This window comes from Condylura cristata, unplaced genomic scaffold (assembly GCF_000260355.1).
Source record: "Condylura cristata isolate star-nosed mole 26May11 unplaced genomic scaffold, ConCri1.0 scaffold00009, whole genome shotgun sequence".
NCBI classification, from domain to species: Eukaryota; Metazoa; Chordata; class Mammalia; order Eulipotyphla; family Talpidae; genus Condylura; species Condylura cristata.
The window spans coordinates 35,435,722-35,454,163 of record NW_004567110.1 but is presented as its reverse complement, the minus strand read 5'-3'; the positions used below and the strand labels follow the sequence as shown (position 1 = coordinate 35,454,163).

General features: G+C 35.8%; 1 protein-coding gene across 1 annotated transcript in view; it reads left to right on the top strand.

The window, feature by feature from the left end:
• CPNE3 (copine III) overlaps window positions 1–17,132 on the top strand; it is a 39,116-nt gene extending 21,984 nt beyond the window's left edge. Inside the window, exons 8-16 of the mRNA XM_012723025.1 lie at window positions 2,088–2,186; window positions 4,937–5,023; window positions 5,713–5,772; window positions 6,610–6,743; window positions 9,900–9,954; window positions 10,035–10,086; window positions 10,908–11,041; window positions 12,421–12,657; window positions 14,113–17,132. Of these exons, the coding sequence (XP_012578479.1) occupies window positions 2,088–2,186; window positions 4,937–5,023; window positions 5,713–5,772; window positions 6,610–6,743; window positions 9,900–9,954; window positions 10,035–10,086; window positions 10,908–11,041; window positions 12,421–12,657; window positions 14,113–14,223 (969 nt within the window). The 3' untranslated portion in view covers window positions 14,224–17,132. The remainder of the gene's footprint in view (window positions 1–2,087; window positions 2,187–4,936; window positions 5,024–5,712; window positions 5,773–6,609; window positions 6,744–9,899; window positions 9,955–10,034; window positions 10,087–10,907; window positions 11,042–12,420; window positions 12,658–14,112) is intronic.
• The last annotated feature ends 1,310 nt before the right edge of the window (window positions 17,133–18,442 follow it).

Sequence of the window (18,442 nt, the reverse complement as noted above, 5' to 3'; positions counted from 1 at the left end):
GAATGAGTAGCAGTTTCCTGAGTGCATATCTAAACTGTATAGATGTTGTTTGTAATTAGAAACAGCTACTTGAAAAGTGAAATTATTAAAATATTAAGGATATTTTTGAGGTTACATTAGTTTTTACTTCCCTTAGAAAAAAATTAATTGCTCTAATCTATTTTTTCCCTGATACGATTATAAAGAGTAAGATAGAGGACTTTGGTTTTAGAAGTTACATATCAAATAAATAGGGCGGCAGTCTGTCAGAATTGGTCAGTGACTGAGATGTTTGTAACAAATATGATTGAATTTTAGTCTAATAATAATGAAAATATAAGGAATAGGAAGATTTCCTGTTTTCATTGAGCACTTACTTCATTCCTATAGAACTGAGAAGAAAATAAATCACTCTGCCAGGTGAACATACATACATCACTTGCAAGTATGTAAAACTTACTACAAGATGAAAGATTGTCATAGAATAAATGCAAATTGCTTCCCAGTTACAGACTTATTTTAAGCCATAGGCTCTAGATTTGAATCTAGGACTCAAAAGTGTCTTCTGCACAACTTATACTGGGTACTACATAAAACAAATCATCTTCTAGAGCTATTAAATTCCTGGGCCTGGGGCCTCCCTGGTGGTAAAAAGGGCTAAATTGTAGCATTATGAAGTTATCTGCAGTCACTGCAGCATGAGTTCTATCCCTGGCCAGGAGGTGACCCACATGGCACAGGAGAACACTCCTAACCTCCCTGCTGCTGCCCTCAGCAGTGTATTTCAGTCACTCTACTTGTTCTTTTCCCCACTCTGTCTCTGGTGAATCCTCTCACCTCCTGCGCCTCTGTTCTTGTATGCATAAATAAATCAATCTTGTATAAAAAAAATTAATTCCTGGGCCCTCCCTGGTGGTGCAGCAGGTTAAAGCACTGCACTAAGAAACTAAAGCCACTTCCGCGTGAGTTAGATCCCTGCCTGCCCCGGAGGCAATCTACATGGCGTGGCAGACCTCTCCTGGCCTGCCTGCTGCTCCCTTCAGCAGTGTACTTCATCGATCTGCCTGTTCTGTTCCCCGCTCTGTCTCTGGTGAATCCTCTCACCCTTCGCATTTCTGGCCTGTACCCCAGTTCTGTATGAATAAATAAATAAATCTTTAAAAAAAATTAATTCCTGGGCCTACCCCTCAAGCCTATGTAGGTATTGTATTCAGTATAACATAATACATGACTTTGCAGAGGGGAATAATCTGTTTTGAAATTATAAAGGACTATAAAAATATTGACTAATCAGCAAAGACAGCATTTTTGCTTGCTCTTAGTTGACACTACTTAATTTTCTCACTGCAATGAATATTTAGGAATCCTTGTGAATATTGATTCTTTGGCTACTTCTGTCAATCTGAAAAAGCAATATGCAAAACAAATATTCACAACTTTCTTTTGCCTGCTTTCAGAAAAGGTGAGCATGTAATGAAAGCCATAATTAAGACTAAAACTAATCCTTCCTTACGGAAATGGAATAACAATAATCTAGTATGGGATAGCCTCTGCCTGTTGAATAGTCTCTCTGGAATTCCCTTTCAACTGTACTAATTATGCTCCTCAAATTGATGCAAATCTGACTTTGTTATACCTGACTCCAGATGTACTTAGTGAAATATGTTTTCCATAATCTAAATAATATAGAATTTAACTGTCATTTTTATTTACTTATGATACTGACTTCCTTTACTCCTTAAGATAATGAGTTGACCATTGTATAGTAGTAACAAAATAAGAAAAACAGATGAGAAGAAGGTGCAATTCTATTTGATTTTTATCAGCACTTATAAAGGGGATGATAAAGGGGCTGGAATTTACTGAATGTGAATTTATAAACAGTGTTTGTATCTTTTATCTTCCTTTGATTCTTACACAAAGAAGAACTTGGGTCTTAAAGTGCATCAGTATTGGCTTTTCCAGAAGTTCCCACTTCAGTACCAATATTAAAAAATTTAACGTATTTTAATTAAAAGAGTACTTCACTGTAAGTCCCATTTATTACAGGTCTTTTTAAGAAAATTTTTTTTCTGGTTTTTCACTTATTTTTATTGTGCTAATTTTAGGTAGAGTGTTATGATTATGACAATGATGGGTCACATGATCTCATTGGAACTTTTCAAACCACCATGACCAAACTAAAAGAAGCCTCAAGAAGCTCACCTGTAAGTTGCATCTTTGCCATTTACATATACCTTATAGGTTGGTTATGTATTATTGTATTTTTTTATTTGGTATAGCAATAGCAAACAATTTGTCATGATTTTACTCTATTATATAATGCTCTGAAATGTGTGCATTGTGTTTGTTTACTAATCAGATGATACAAAATTCTCACTTGGGATATAAGTTTACATTATATGTTTCAAGATTTGATTTCTTTTGACTTTAGGTAACATAGATGGTTTGATTCAACCCTGAACATCCTTAGCTTTAAAGCAGTTGGCTTTCATTGATCATAATAATTCATATCTATAATACTGGACAAATACTTGGCTTTGATTAAGTACATTTATCAGCCTTTGGATGGGCTTTCACAAGTTGCCTCTGACTTCTCTCAGTTGTCCTTACCCACCATAGTTATAGTGCATCAAATTGCATAATACTAAGCTGTCACCTAATGGCACTAATTTTGTGGAGATCATTTTTGTACCTTAGCCACATACTGTTTATAATTTCACATCCCAACTATTTCTAATGGTACTTCTGAATTTTTTACTTTTAGTCATTGTAGCTAGTTTTTAGTCATGTGAGGTGACCCAAAAGAAGATACTGATAATTTTGATCAAAACTTAAAAACTAAATGAATACATAACATTTATGAGCCATTTGGTTGAAATAATTGGGAGAAGAGTTTCAAATAGTGGTACTAGAATTTCCGTAGGAGGTGTAGAGAATTTCCAATCCATGACTCCGAAATGTACTGGAAGTAACCTGTATAGAAATGCTTTTGTGATGGGCCCTTCCTGGTGGCACAGTGGGTAGGAGCTCAGCACTGTGAAGCTGGCGGAGGCTCCCTCAGTGTGAGTTCGATCCCCGGCCCTGGGGGTAATCCACATGGTGCAGCAGACTTCCCTTATCTCGCCCCACTGCTTCTTCCCTCAGCAGTGTTCTGCTCCCCACACTGTCTGTCTCTGGTGAATTCTTTTACAGCCCCTGTGTTCTTTAAAAAGTAAGAAAGAAATGCTTTTGAGAAGTAGGGAAAGCTTTTCCAAGTCATACCTAGTGTTTTAAATGCTGTGATTGCATTAGCTTCGAATTAACAGTGTTTGAATTGGAAGCAACAAAATTCAGGTATGAATAATTTATTTAAAGATTTTTTTTGAAGACAGAATTATGAACATTGAACACTTACAGTAAGCTTCCTATTTATTGTTCCACTGATTTCTGTTTTTGTTGTTATTTTCTGGACTCAGAAAATGACCTGTTTATAGAAGATAATAAACTAAGAACTAATTGTAAGAACCATTACATCATGGATCATGTGATGATTCCCTAAATCTAGTTAACTTGTTACTGCCTTCTCCTGTGACAGAATGAGGCTTTTTCTTTTGCTGCAGGAAAAGATTTTCCCCCTTTTTTTTGGGGGAAGACAGAAGCATATCTTGTTATCTCTGATTTTCAGTGCCTAGAAGCATGCCTGCCACTTGACAAACACTTTAAAACTGTGAAAAAGTGTAGTTAAATAATGCAGCCTTTTTGCCAATTATCTTTAGGGCATGTCTTAAGTATAATATCCAGTGATTAGTATCTATGATGATTACTACAACTTTTGCAAAATCCTGAATCACCAGAAAATTTAACATAGTTTTGTTTTATTTCATTATATCAACTTTACTTTTAAATGTTTGATTCTTAGAAAATTAGTTGTGAATGTTTAAATGACATGTTTGAGATGTAATAGGTTTTGATAAGTATTGATCATCTTGTGTTATTATTACGAAGTCAGTGATAATTTGAATGCATAACCTGGAAGTGGTTATACATTAGCTATGAAAGAAAATAAATGAGATTGAAATAGTCGATAATGCATAATACTATCAAACTGATGTCAAAGCTATGTAAATAAAGTGTATGTAGTTGTATCCGTTTAAGGAGATGAAAGGACTGGACAGAAATGGATGTTACAGAGATGGATATCTGGAGCCAAACATTTACCAGGATAGGACCCGAAAAGGAAGATCACTATTTGGGGGAAAAGACTATGCTGAGGAGAAGATGTAAGATACTAGATGTATTTGTAACACATTCCTAATACAAAGAGATGATCTTGGCCCTCCCTGGTGGCGCAGTGGGTTAAAGCACAACACTGAGAAGCTAAAGCCACTTACGCATGAGTTCGATTCCCGCCTGCCCCGGAGGTGACCACATGGTGTGGCAGACCTCTTCTGACCCACCCGTTGCTCCCCTCAGCAGTGTACTTCACAGATCTGCCTGTTCTGCTCCCCACTCTGTCTCTGGTGAAGACTCTCACCGCCCCTGAGCCTCTGGCCTGTACCCCAGTTCTGTATACACAAATGAATAAATCTTAAAAAAAAAAAAAAGAGGTGATCTTTCCCATATATGAGCATCATATTGTTATAAAGAAGAAAAGATTATTGGGGCATTTCAAGGAAATTATCTACAGAGGAAAATGTTATACTTATCTACAGAGGAACGCTATAATTGTCTACAGAGGAAAACGTTATACTTAGAAATTACTTTAAAAGGTATACAGTTTTAGGAGTGCCTTTTGGAAATTTCACTAATATTTCACATGCTTTCTGTATTATGCAGTTATTTCAGAGTTGTATTTTGGAACTGGTCTATATCAGTAATTGGTTTAATTCTAATAAAAAAAGTTATTTACTTAAAATCATGTTGGCATTTTTAATGTTATTAGTAAGAATTCACATTTTTGTCTTCTCTTCTACAGATTGAATTTGAATGCATAAATGAAAAAAAGAGACAAAAGAAAAAAAGCTACAAGAATTCAGGTGTTATTAGTGTGAAACAGTGTGAGGTCAGTAGCTCTTTACCACTGTAGGATCAAGGATCACATGAGTTCTCTCAATAAGGTCTATATTAGAATAACATTTGAATTTTAGGCTGTTGCAAAATCATGAGGATCTGGGCAGCTTTAGGAAAAAGAAAAAGGTAGGAAAGGGTACAAGAAATCCCTGAAGTAACGTTGCTTCAAGGGTTCGACAAATTTTTCATAAAGTACAAAGAATATTAAAGATTTTCATTGTCTTAGGAAATCAGAGACATCCTATTTTTCTTGAAGTACAAATGACCTGATCCAGTGCTGCACTTGCCCCGGTTATCATTCCAGCATGAGATGTTATAGGTGGAAGGAAAAATCCAAAAGATTTTTTAGAACAATCAAGCGTCTTTGTTCCTATTTTAAAAATGTTTTGCTTTTTTATTTAAGCTCTTAACATGTTAGACACATTACTAGTTTTTGAAAATTTTATTTGACTGTATTTCATCTTTGACCATTTAATATCCTAATTTTTACCATGGATAAAGTCATTTTGAAGTAAATCTCACTAACAATAGGGACAAAAGTGTCTTAACCTCACATGGTTACCATGTGTTTAATCATGTTCTCTTCGGCTTACCAACTGTTAAAATATATACTAGCAAGTTGTTTGTTTCTCTTGTTTAATAGAAGAACTTTCATTTTAAGAGTTTGCCATTTGGTTTTAGATTACAGTGGAATGCACATTCCTTGACTATGTCATGGGAGGATGTCAGCTGAATTTCACTGTAAGTAATATACTTGAGTATTTCACAGCCGGCTATAACATTTTTTCCCTTTATTTTGCAGTATGTTTTTGCAGTGTGTTTTATTTACTACAAAACTGACCTTGTGATGACATTTACACAATCTATTTAGTATGTAAGATCTTTTTAGACAACCTGTTCAAGTTTACCATAAAGCTTTTAACTTTGTCAGGAATCTGTCTTCTGTCAGAAAGCAGATATGTGATAAGTGATTATCCTCATTATTATTAAGCAATAATGAGTATTAATCAAATAGACAAAAACCAAATCTTATGTCTAAAGCCACAGCTGCAATAATTCATGATTTAAGAAATCTAGAAAGTAGGAACAGAAACAGTTGTTTCATGCTGAGATTTTAATTGCTGAACTGTGTGTGGAAATACTGGGGGCCCAGGCAATTGCCAGGGAACAGTATTAGTAGGCTCTGGGATGGATGTTTCTGTTCATCTCCTGAAGTCTTCTGGATATTAAGGGAAAGGAGTTTTCGTCTTTTTTTTTTTTAAGATTTATTTATTTATGGATGTAGAACTGGGGTACAGGCCAGAAGTGCAGGAGCAGTGAACGGATTCACCAGAGGCAGAGTGGGGAGCAGAACAGGCAGATCCACGAAGTACATTGCTGAGGGGCACAGCCGGCGGGTTAGGAGAGGTGTGCCGGATTAGGAGAGGTGTGCCGGGTTAGGAGAGGTGTGCAGTGCCATGAGGGCCACCTCCCTGGCCAGGGATCAAAACTTGCTGCAGCAAGCTTTAACCCACTGTGTCACCAGGGAGGGCCCTCAGTATTTCTTACATTTTAAGGGCTGCGATTATTATTTGGCAGGTAGGAGTGGATTTCACTGGCTCCAATGGCGACCCAAGATCTCCTGACTCACTTCATTTCATCAGCCCCAATGGTGTTAATGAGTATTTGACTGCTATCTGGTCTGTTGGCCAGGTCATTCAAGATTACGACTCGTGAGTATGAATAAAATGCTTGGTTTTATAAATTCCCAGAAAGAGCAGCTTCTGTTTCAACTAGTAGTACTTGAATATAGTGAGTGGGAAAGAAAGTGGCCTTCTCCCTAAAATTTCTCTTTAGCCTCTCCTATTTTTCTGTCAGTGACAGTCAGTGACCTCTGACCTGTAATTGTTATCCACTCTTTTATCTATAGCTTCTTTATTTATCAGCTCACTGAATTCAGTCATCAGCTCTTTTTGTCTGATCTGGTTTCCTTTGTGTTTTTTCATTCCTTGTGTTTTTTCATTTCATTGTTTGGTTAAAATCCAGATGACACATTCTATAAACCCTTTGGATACTATTGATTAATAGATTTTTTTTCCTTTGGCAGTCTTTGTCAAATTATTTTAATAATGACTTTGAAGACATACCTAATTTGACCTAATTGCTATAAAATATTCCAAATGCATCTCAATGGGAATATTTTTGAGTAGATTTAAATAGGTCTTCTTAAATGTCTGCTAAACAGGAAAATATCGCTTGACTAATTTTTTGCTCTGGATCTGTTAGTTAACAATAAACCTTTTTATTTAACTCAATTTTTGTTTTTGGAATGAAGTTGATTTTCTGTAGCATAAACAAACTTTCCTCTAAAGGTTATAATTGTCAGAAAAGTGACAAAAACCTTGGCTTTTCAGCATACCCTAAGGGAGCCTCAGAAAACCCTTGAGAGTTCTTAGGGGTTGAGTGAATCCTGCATGTCAGATTTTATGTTTTGCCTGTTATATTATGATGAAAGCATTTCATATTGGTGGAGCATTTCATTAATCTGTTATGGCATATAAAGAGGCACAACTTTCAGGCAAATTCAAACACATTGAATCTAAGGGAAGACTCATTACAGAATTACTTATAGAACTCTTAAATTTCTTTTTTAAAGATTTATTTATTTATGCATATCAGAACTGGGGTACAGGCCAGAGATGTGGGGGTGAGAGGATTCACCAGAGACAAAGTGGGGAGCAGAACTGGAAGGTTGACTGAAATACACTGCTGAGGGGAGCAGTGGGTGGGTCAGGAGAGCTCTGCTGTGCCTTGTGGGTCACCTCCCTTGCTGGGCATTGAACTGGAGTTGCTGTGGCTGTGGCTAGCTTCATAGTGCTGTGCTTTAACCCTTTGCGCCAGCAGGGAGGACCCCACTTTAATTTTTTTAGAACTTTTTTTTATATAATACAAACTGAAAATATAGCCACAGATATGTTTAAAGATAACTAAAGAAAATTTACCTTATGGAAATAAAAAATCTCTTAAGTTCTTAAATCAAAGAAGAAATCAAAATATAATATACTATTTAGAAATAATGGGTGATGAGAATAATCTATGTAGTCCTGTCTTTATAAAGACATATTTCAAGATTTATATGCTTTTTATTTTTAAGTAAGAATTGAATATTAATGAACTAGCTTTTCAACAAAGTAAAATGGAAGAAGAAACAGGATGTAATTCATAATAAGTAATATGACTAATAGGATATTCCATATACATGGCAGCTATTTTGAGTTGCAGACAATGTAAAGTACTTTCTTCGTGCATTAATCTAATCCTCAAACTTTGCTGTGAGATAGGTACTGTTATCATCTCATTGCACATTGAGAAAGTAGGCATAGGGAATTAAATGCTGGGGAGTTGCTCAGCTGGTAACTGGAAGAGACAAGATTGAGACTGGATTTTCTGACTTCAGAGACATGTTCTCACAACTGTATTATGCTGTACTGCCTCTAAACACACACAAAAATGACATGGGAGGTTTAAAGAAAAAGCCATAAAATTAATAAAAACATGCTTCTTTATGAATTAAGCAAAACTTAGATAAATGTTTGTTAATACCGACGACTAAGAACAAGAGAAAACACACATAGTACATACGTAATGAGATAAAAACTATAATCATAAATTCAGGGGAGTCAAAAAAAACATAAAAATTACATTTAAATTGACCTGTATAGTAGCCTTATAATATTACACTGGAAAATGGGTTAAAGGATAATTTTAAATATGCTGTAAATTACTCAAGCTGATTCAGAAGCAGAGAAACTGAATAGACCAAAACTCATAGAAGAAAGGAAATATGGAATTAAATACCCCTTTTTACAAAGTCACACAACTAACTTCTTACATAAATTTCACCAAACCTAGAGGGAACAAATTCAACCCAAAGACTCAAGTGAAAAATACTTGACAGTAGTAAGAGCTCAGAGAAGTGGTAAGTCACAACATAAAAATTTAAAAAAAACAAAAACAACAAGATAAGACCTTGAAGAAGGAGAGTGAAGCAACTTTATAGGGCATTTTTTATGTGTTCATTTCCATTACTGTTGAAATTGTAAATATATATATATTGCATCAAAATTAGACAGACTACAGGCTGGAAAATGTCCCAGATCTATAAGATATAGATTCTAATTCAATGGCAAAAGAGCCATAAAGGATTAATAGAAAAAGAATATCCCTGGTAGAAAAGTTCACATATTCATTTAGTGTTTATTGTGACAGGACATTGACTCTCAGTTGTGGAGAATGTCTGTACTTTGGAATACTTAGCTGCCCTTCACCTTATATATTCAGCTCCATAATCCTTTATCCCTAAACTGCTGAAGCCAAATGTTCATCCATTTGCCTGCAGGAACATGAAATTTTTATAATATGTGGCATTTACATCATGTTTCTGTGGCCAGTTATATGAAAAGTGGCATAAAATAAAGGCTATAAATAACCTCATGTCAGTAGAGGTCAGGTTTTGCTGACACATGAGTTTTCTGAAAGCAAATGAGAAAACTCAGGTTTTTCTTTTTTTTAGGGCATTATGGGTTTATTTACATATTTACTCAGTGAAGTGATTTATAGTATTTAAGTAGAAAAGAATATGTTATAAACATGAACATGTATGTATATGTACATGTACACGAGTTTTTTTCCTCCTCAATGTGCAGAAAAATATGTAAGACTTCTAGTTGCTAGATGTTAACATTGTTTCTCTCTGGATTAGTATGTTTTATCTTTACAATCTAAGATTCTGAATATTTGAAGAAACAAGCTCATATTTACCATAAGTAAAGACAAAGATCTATTTTGAAAAAGTGATCTTTTGCTTTTGTTTCAAATTTTCTTTTTAGTGATAAGATGTTTCCAGCTTTTGGTTTTGGAGCTCAGATACCTCCTCAATGGCAGGTAACAGGAAATCTCATTTTAAATTTTGCCTCCTAGAAAAGCAAAATAGAACTCATTTTCCCCCCTTTCATTTCTAACAGGTTTCACATGAATTTCCAATGAACTTTAATCCATCTAATCCCTTCTGTAATGGTAAGTTAAATAATAAATTTTAAGCTGAAAGCCCTACAAGGCTTTTTTTTTACTTGTTTTTCTCTTGTGGTATAAAACTACTCAGATTCCCTCTCTCAAGTTTCTTTTTGTGATTTATTTAACTTTCTGTTGAATGAGGTAGCATTGTACCTGGTTGGTTAGAGAGGTGAAGCTAATTCTGATGCAAATCATTGTTATGATGACAATTACTGGAAGCTTTTCTACTTTAACAGCTTTATTGGGACAAAAGACTTATTAATTATTGGAGTAGGTCAATACAAATATCATTAACTTCATATGTAAGTTAATTTTAAGATTCTTCAACAAAATGACTAATACATCCTACAGGCCTTTAGAAACTAGTCAAACCCTTGACTACAATTAACATTACACTTAAGCCATCTACTAGTTTTGTATAGCCTCTGGTCATATATACAAAGACTTTTCCATTTTATTAGTTTCTTTTACTTTTTATCATCAGTATAGTAGAGTTCCTTTCTCATAGTTTTTATCAGTGTCTCCTTCCAAAGTACATCAGAGCTAAGCAATATAACAATCTGACTATAGACTAGTGAATACACTGACTGAGATGAAAAAAAAATGCCTTCTTTTGGGGGAGGTAAAATTAATAGGTGTTTATGAGGAAAATAGCTAAGGAGTTTTTAATGTATACCTCAGAGGAACTAATATTAGAGGGATACTTTATTTACCTTTTTGACTATTTAAAACATTAAATGTTTACATAAATTGACCATCATGGTGAATATTAACCAATTGTATTTGTGGTTGAGAGTTTTTAATACTGTTTCTTTTTTGTGTAGGAATACAAGGCATTATAGAAGCATATCGGGCTTGCCTGCCACAGATAAAACTTTATGGCCCAACTAACTTTTCTCCAATCATAAATCATGTGGCTAGGTTTGCTGCCGCAGCCACTCAACAACAGACAGCTTCCGTAAGTTCTCTAGCACCCGGGGATGGGGAGAGTGTGGACCGATAGTTGTTCCTGGTGCCATTTTCCTGTTTATTGTGTCTGTTGAGAAACAGAGTCAGGGCATGAAGCAGGGACACAGTCATCCTTATCTTGGGAGTAATATTTATTGTTAGCTAAATTGGTGATCATTTAAAACAAGACAGCAAGCAACCTTACACTCAGGAGTTTTTCCCCTGTCTTTTGAATTAATGCTGTTGGATAGATTCTACCAAAAATAAAACAAAACAAAAAACACTATCACTTACCTCTTCAAAATAGAGTAGCTTAAGGCTTGAGGAAATTGACATTTCAATTGCTGGTACACAGCAATTGAACTGCTGTGACCATTACCTAGTAGATCTTGGAAACCCGCTCCAGTACACTCAAGTATAGATGAGACAGAGATATCTACCTCATTTAGTTATTGAAAGGGTGAAATGTGGTGATTCAAATAAAGTGCACAGTGCCTGGGTTAGGGTAAATACTCAGCACATGTTAGTACTATGACAAACTGTATTCCTTTTCTAGTCTAAATGACTCAAGAGATGTAGACACAATTCTCTAACATTTTTAAAAAAAGATTTATTTATGTATGCATACAGAACTGGGGTACAGGCCAGAGGTGCACGGGCGGTGAGAGGATTCACCAAAGACAGAGTAGGGAGCAGAACAGGCAGATCGACAAAGTACACTGCTGAGGGGAGTAGTGGGCGGGTCAGGAGAGGTCTGCAACACCATGTGGGTCACCTCTAGAGCCAGGCATCAAACTCATGCTGAAATGGCTTTAGCTTCTTAGTGATGTGCTTTAACCCGCTGTGCCACCAGGGAGGGCCTTTCTAAAATTTTTACTACTCTCTAATACAAAGGTTTATTAGAAGACAACTGAGATAAAGATACCCCCCCCCCCACTCCAAACCATACCCACTTTTCAAAATGTGTATTTTATTTAGGTAAACATTTCTACTTCCATATTTTATTTTTAAAGAATGGAGTTGCCACTTACTTTCTTGATCAATATTTTGGCATATTTGATACTTAGTAAAATGAGAGTGTTTATTCCTGTGCTTACTGAAATCTTAATCTTTGACATTTCGATATCCTGCTTTCATGTGTTTCTGTCAACGCTGTTTTTTGGTCTATTACACTGTTAATGAACCTGCAGTTTTTGTATCTGTGAATTTCCTTGTAATGAGAACACTGGTATATTTTATGAAAATGGTATCCTGGGTAGAGACTGACAAGGAAAATAAGAAAGAAAAGGACTAAATTAATCATTAAGCTATAGCGGTATCATTAATCTTTGCTTTTTTTTGTTTGAGAGCTCAACTGCTTAGCTCAATCACAATTTTCTTTTTTGGCAGCAATATTTTGTGCTCTTAATCATTACTGATGGTGTGATCACAGACCTTGATGAGACCAGACAAGCTATAGTTAATGCTGCCAAGCTGCCTATGTCCATTATCATTGTTGGAGTGGGAGGTGCTGACTTCAGTGCCATGGAGTTTCTGGATGGGGATGGTGGAAGTCTCCGTTCCCCCTCAGGCGAGGTAGCCATCAGAGATATTGTCCAGTTTGTGCCTTTCAGACAATTCCAGAACGTGAGTACCACCACTCTACATTCTTTACTACGAAAGTAGGTGTTTAAACACAGACCTTTGTCAATATACAACCAAGTCGTTTAGTAGATGTCCAGCATTGGAGAAGGTGTAAAATTTCCATTTGAAAGACTGTTGATTAGATTTGGCAGTTTGCCTTCAAGGTGTATACCTAAGTGTTTCTTATCATCTAGATGATAAGTTAAAAGATGCTGCTATCAACTTATTAAAACATGTTTTATCTTTGCCTATGGAGCAACAGAAAAACTCTACACAAGTTTGTGATGGATTTACCAAACTGGAAGGATATTTGATAAAAATCTCTTATCAAATATGGTTATACCCAGTTTTCTCCAGCAGTAATAATATCTTGGAAAACTACAGTAAGAATCACAACAGAGCTTTGACACTGAAACAATCAAGGTCCATGAAGAAGAACCTCAATGTTGCTTTTTTATAGCCATAACCTTTTCCTTCCCCTTCATCTCTTCCTTAACCTCTGGTAACCACTAATATCTTCTCCAGCTCTATGATTTTGTCACTTTGAGAATGTTTGAAATTTTTTTTTATTCAGTGCAATTCTCTATTGTATGCATTCTTTTTTATTGCTAACTAATTTATAGTGGTTTGAATATACCTGTGTGTTTAATTATTTACCCCTGAAGGAAATGCATTCAGTTGTTGCCTAGTACACAGAAAGCTGCTATAAACATATAGGTACAGGTTTTTGTATTGGGTTTCTAATTTCTCTGGGATAAATACTCAGAAGTACAGTTGCCAGAGCATCTGATGGTTGCCTATCTAATTACTAAGGTAACTGGTAATTAAAACCACTGGAAAGGGGTTGTACCATTTTATATTCCCACCAGTAATGTTTGAGTGGCTGGTTGGAAGGTGTGATTAAAATATGGTACCATTGAGGTTTTGTGATGATGGAAAATTGGGCATCTTGATTGTAGTTACACAATTCCATCCTGAAACACACACATACACAGATATGAGTAATATCCATGAATTGTACTAATGTCAGTTTTTTGGTTTTGATTGACTGCAACTGTATGAGGTAATGCATTTGGAGGAAACTTGGTGAAAGGTTCATGGGACCTATTTCTGCAACTTTCTGTGAATCTATAGTTGTTTCAAAATAAAAAGTCATAGAAAAATACTAAGCGAATGGCATCCGTTTAAAGTTAAGGAACAACACAAAAAAGATCATCAGATGTCAAAATGCTGGCATCAAAAAAGGACTTGGTAACTGTTAGGGGGTAAATTAAGCTACATAACATTGGTTACTTAGGCTGTTTTATCTTTCATGAACTATTCCAAAGACAAGGCATGTGTCTAAGGATTGGGCACTACTGCTTTTTACTGCTTCGTGTGCTGTTCTTACCTTCTTATCAGAATGCCAGTAAAATTTGTTTGCTAATTATATCACATTGATTTTTTTTTCCCCTCAAGTCTCCAAAAGAAGCACTTGCTCAGTGTGTCTTGGCAGAGATTCCCCAGCAGGTGGTGGGCTACTTCAATACATACAAACTCCTTCCACCCAAGAACCCAGCTACAAAATAAAGGAGCTGTGGCTGCCTCAAGCAGAGTTCTTCTGTGTTGTGTGGAGCAATAGATTCATCTGTCAACCCAATCCATGAATCTGTCATTTAAATGTACTTTTTAATCCCCAGCATATATGATGTAAACCTGGTTCTCTAGGGTATCTATTTAAAGTATTCTTTTTATATACTTTTTTAGAGGAGAGTGCTGAATTAACCTTTGCCTAAACAATTCAGTGATATTGATGATTTATATTAATTGAAGTGAAGCTATTTACCTTAATAGCTAGTGTGAGAAAAGCCAGTTTTTTTAGTGGTTGCTTATTTTCTTATGATGAAATGGCTGTTTTTGAACATTTATCAATAGAAAGAATTTAAAATTGTTGGAATGATATAATTTACAGGATGCTTTACTTTGTTATAGGCTCTGTTTTATAAGCTGATGCATCTGTCTGGTTACAAGAGCTTCTTACTAAGTTCGATGATATTTGTTCCTATAACCATATTAAGTGCTTTCCATGGGATAAAACTAACCGGAATTTTGCTGCAGTTTAGATACTGCACTGTTTACAAAGTAGCATGCATTTGCCTAATACTTCAGGAAAAGTACTGAATTTCTTTCAGGAGGAAATGAACAGACCCAATTCTTAAAATGTACAATCAACGAGTAAAAGGAATCATATGAGAACAAGCCATTTTATTTGCCTTTTAACCTTTTGTTTTTACTGTGGAATACAATAAACATGGTTGAGTTCAATCTTTTCATTGACTATATGTGTCATTCAGGATTCTCTGCATAGATACAGGTTACCCTAGAATCAACATTATCAGATTATTTTAATTAGAGGTTGTTAAAATGATATGTCTGCTCAGAAAACAAGGAGGACCAAAATATAGAAGGAGAAGCCAGAATTCCATTTCCTTCTAACTAATGAAATAGTTTACATATTTAAAAAAAAGACAGTTTTTATACTTCCCTTGCCAAGATTCCATCCATTGATTTACATATTTGCATTGATTCATTTAAAAATTTTTCTCCTTTTCTTAGAATAATGTTTTTAGTCTGATTTCTAAACTCATGATATCTGTTATTAATCAAAATTATATTTTTATAAGCTAGTATTTCCTAAGTCCAAAATGTAATAAGCATAAAACTTGTAGTTTAAAGAAAAATCCAGTTGCTATATTAGGATAGAGTAAATTTAGACAAGCATTGAATTCTGTCCCTCTCCCCCAGGTTTTACATTTTAGAACATATTACTTAGCAAGCATTACATTTTCTGAATACATTCAATAACATGAGGAACTGTGTACCAAGTGCTGGGCACAATCAACTTTAATAATTTAGCATTAAAAATTGCATAGTTATCACGTATCGTTAAGTGGATGCACATGGTGTTTTGATGACATGAGAAGTTTTGCCATAGCCCACGTCTCTTGTGCTCTGGAATGTCTGCAGAAAGTAAGCACTGGGTTTTGGCTTCTCAGAAACAGTTCATTGCGAAGGTCTTGTTGAGAGGGAGGCTGCTTGCTTTTGTGGTTGTCTAGGTAGACAGGTAAACAGTCAGTCATACCTTTCCACTGAGCTTGCTTGTCTCTGGACATATGCTGTTAACCCCAAACTACCTACTAATCCGTTAGGTTCCTGAGCAATCCACAATGCTCATTAGTCAATCAGTCATTTTTGACACAGAGCATTCTTTAATCGCTTGGAGACTTCGCTGTCTCCTCTGTCCTAATTTCAGTTTCCCCTCATGTACTTGAAACAGTATGTATGTGTTGCCATGGTTTTCAGAATTTTCTTCCTTAAATGTGCCACATATTTAAGAGAATGATTTGCACCTATTCTCATTGTGTAGTCAGATGGGTTGAGTGGCGGTTTTCTGCTTGAAGCGGGGGCAGGTCCGGAGCCCCACATGCTGGCCTCCTCCCTGCTCCTTGCAGAGGGTCGCCATCTCCAGCACCTGAGTCACCTGCAAGGGACATGGGAAAAGCCCCGATCCTGAGCACTCCTTGTTCTTTCTCCTTGGCCAAGTATGAGTATTTCTGTCTTCACTGCTGAGTTGATTGTCCTTCATGATAATATAAACAGTTTTTTTTTTTTTACCAGAATTGTTCTCTTCGCAACATTGTTTTTATTTTTCATTCTTGGATAGTTTCATATGCTATTATTCATAAGAATTATGATTCTACTATGTCAGGATAATTGGTACCGTACTTCAGTTTTGAATAAAAGATTTATAATTTTTCTTGTACCATTTTATAATGTTCTTAGAGTTTTGATACTTCACCTCACTACATGCTGATATAATGTTTTATATGAATTTTGATCTCCATTGTACAAGTGCCATTGGTCTTAAAATGGTCTAAAAAAGAAAGAACCCAATTGACTTTCACATTATATAATCACATAAATATTGGAGTGACAGTGCTCTGGGTAGAAACATTTTCACATGTCCTTGTCCTGGAAAAATGCTGTTACAGCTAGCATGGTCACATCACTATGGTTAAAACTGAAATTTTGAGATCATAAAATTTTTAAGTCAGATCAGGGATTTGTAATTGTTCACTTTGGTGCCTTAGGCAGCCTTTCCAGAGAAAATTTGAGGCCTCATGCTATTTATGCTATATTTTGGCATAATTTGCCTTTTTCATTATGTAAATTTTATGAAAAGCCAACTTCAACAAAATCTCTCCTCGTCTTTTTGTGTGTGAGGGTCAAAACATAGAAATGACACGAAAGTTAAATCAGTTTGGTTAAGATTATAAGAGACTCTTGTACTTTTGTGGATGTCATACTTGATAATAAATGTATATGTTACTAATCTGTAAATCGATATTAAATATCTTCCATTTGAATTCCCTTCGGATAAAATTTTTTTTCATGCAATACAGTAGTGCCTTGTTTTCATTCTTTCTCTAAATGTTAATCAAAACCAATAAAAATGTATATAATATTTTAGGTTTCCTGTATTCCATATTTTCCCAAATCAAACAGTTTAGGGGACTTTATTATTTTATGATATTTATTTTAAATATATTTAATATATATAAGGTACTTCCTGGGTGCAGTAAGGAAATAACTCAGCTTATTATAGGCTGGCCTGAAAAATATGGTGGCTGCATTTAACAGTTATGCTAAGCAGTAGAATATATCCATCTAAATTAAAAAACAAAAAAGTTGGGCCCTTCCTGGTGGTGCAGCGTGTTAAAGCACTAAGAAGCTAAAGCCACTTCAGCATGAGTTTCATCCCCACCCACCCCGGAGGTGATCCACATGGCCTGGCAGATCTCTCCTGACCCACCCGCTGCACCCTCAAGCAATGTACTTCTCATTTGGCCTGTTCTGCTCTCCACTCTGTCTCTGCTGAATCCTCTCACTGCCCCTGCACCTCTGGCCTGTACCCCAGTTCTGTATGCATAAGTAAGTCTTTTAAAAAAAGTTTTATCATTTATTTGCAGTTGTTGGGCAAGACCTTGGGGACCTAGTGTAGAGCTGGGTTGAGAAAGTTTCTTCCTTTCTGGACATAATGGGTGGGGGAGAGGAAACAGTAAATGCGGAATTCCAGAGCTGTGTGTGAATAAATAATAGGGAGTCCTTGAGGGGGCAAGGAACATTAACTTGAGAATATGCCACTTAAGCTAAGACCTAAATGTTAGGTGGACTAAGGTTAAAGTCACTTATGAAGGTGTCAGGTAAACAAGTATGGGGTTGAATTTTTTTAGGAATAGAAAGAAATTAATATTTTCTGAGACAAAAAGTAAGTGTACAGGGGAATGTGCTAGAATTGCAGAGAAGTGAGGTAGAGGGCTCAGTGTGGTTTGTATGCTGGGAGCTCTTTGGGACATCAGACTTACATGATAAAGGTAACTGGATGGCACAGAATGAATGGATGCAAAGGAATGATATGATCAGATCTGTGTTTTTTAAAAAGTTGAGAGCATTACATTTCAGGGCAGAGGGCTTGTTAGAGGCCTTTATGGTTCTTTATGGAAACTTGTTGCTAAGGGATTTACCACAGGGCTTTGCCTTGGTTAGGCCCTGATAAGGGAGATAATGATGTTCACCTCATGGTGGAGATTCAGCTGTTTGGTCACATGCTTGCTAAGTGTCTGAGTCTAGGTCGTTTTCTGAATTTTGTGCTTTTCTGCCATAATCCTGCCTTTATAATAAATAATCTGTTATTAGTTCCATACCTCACCAGGTCCTTAATGATCCAGAGGCTCATACCTAGTCATGA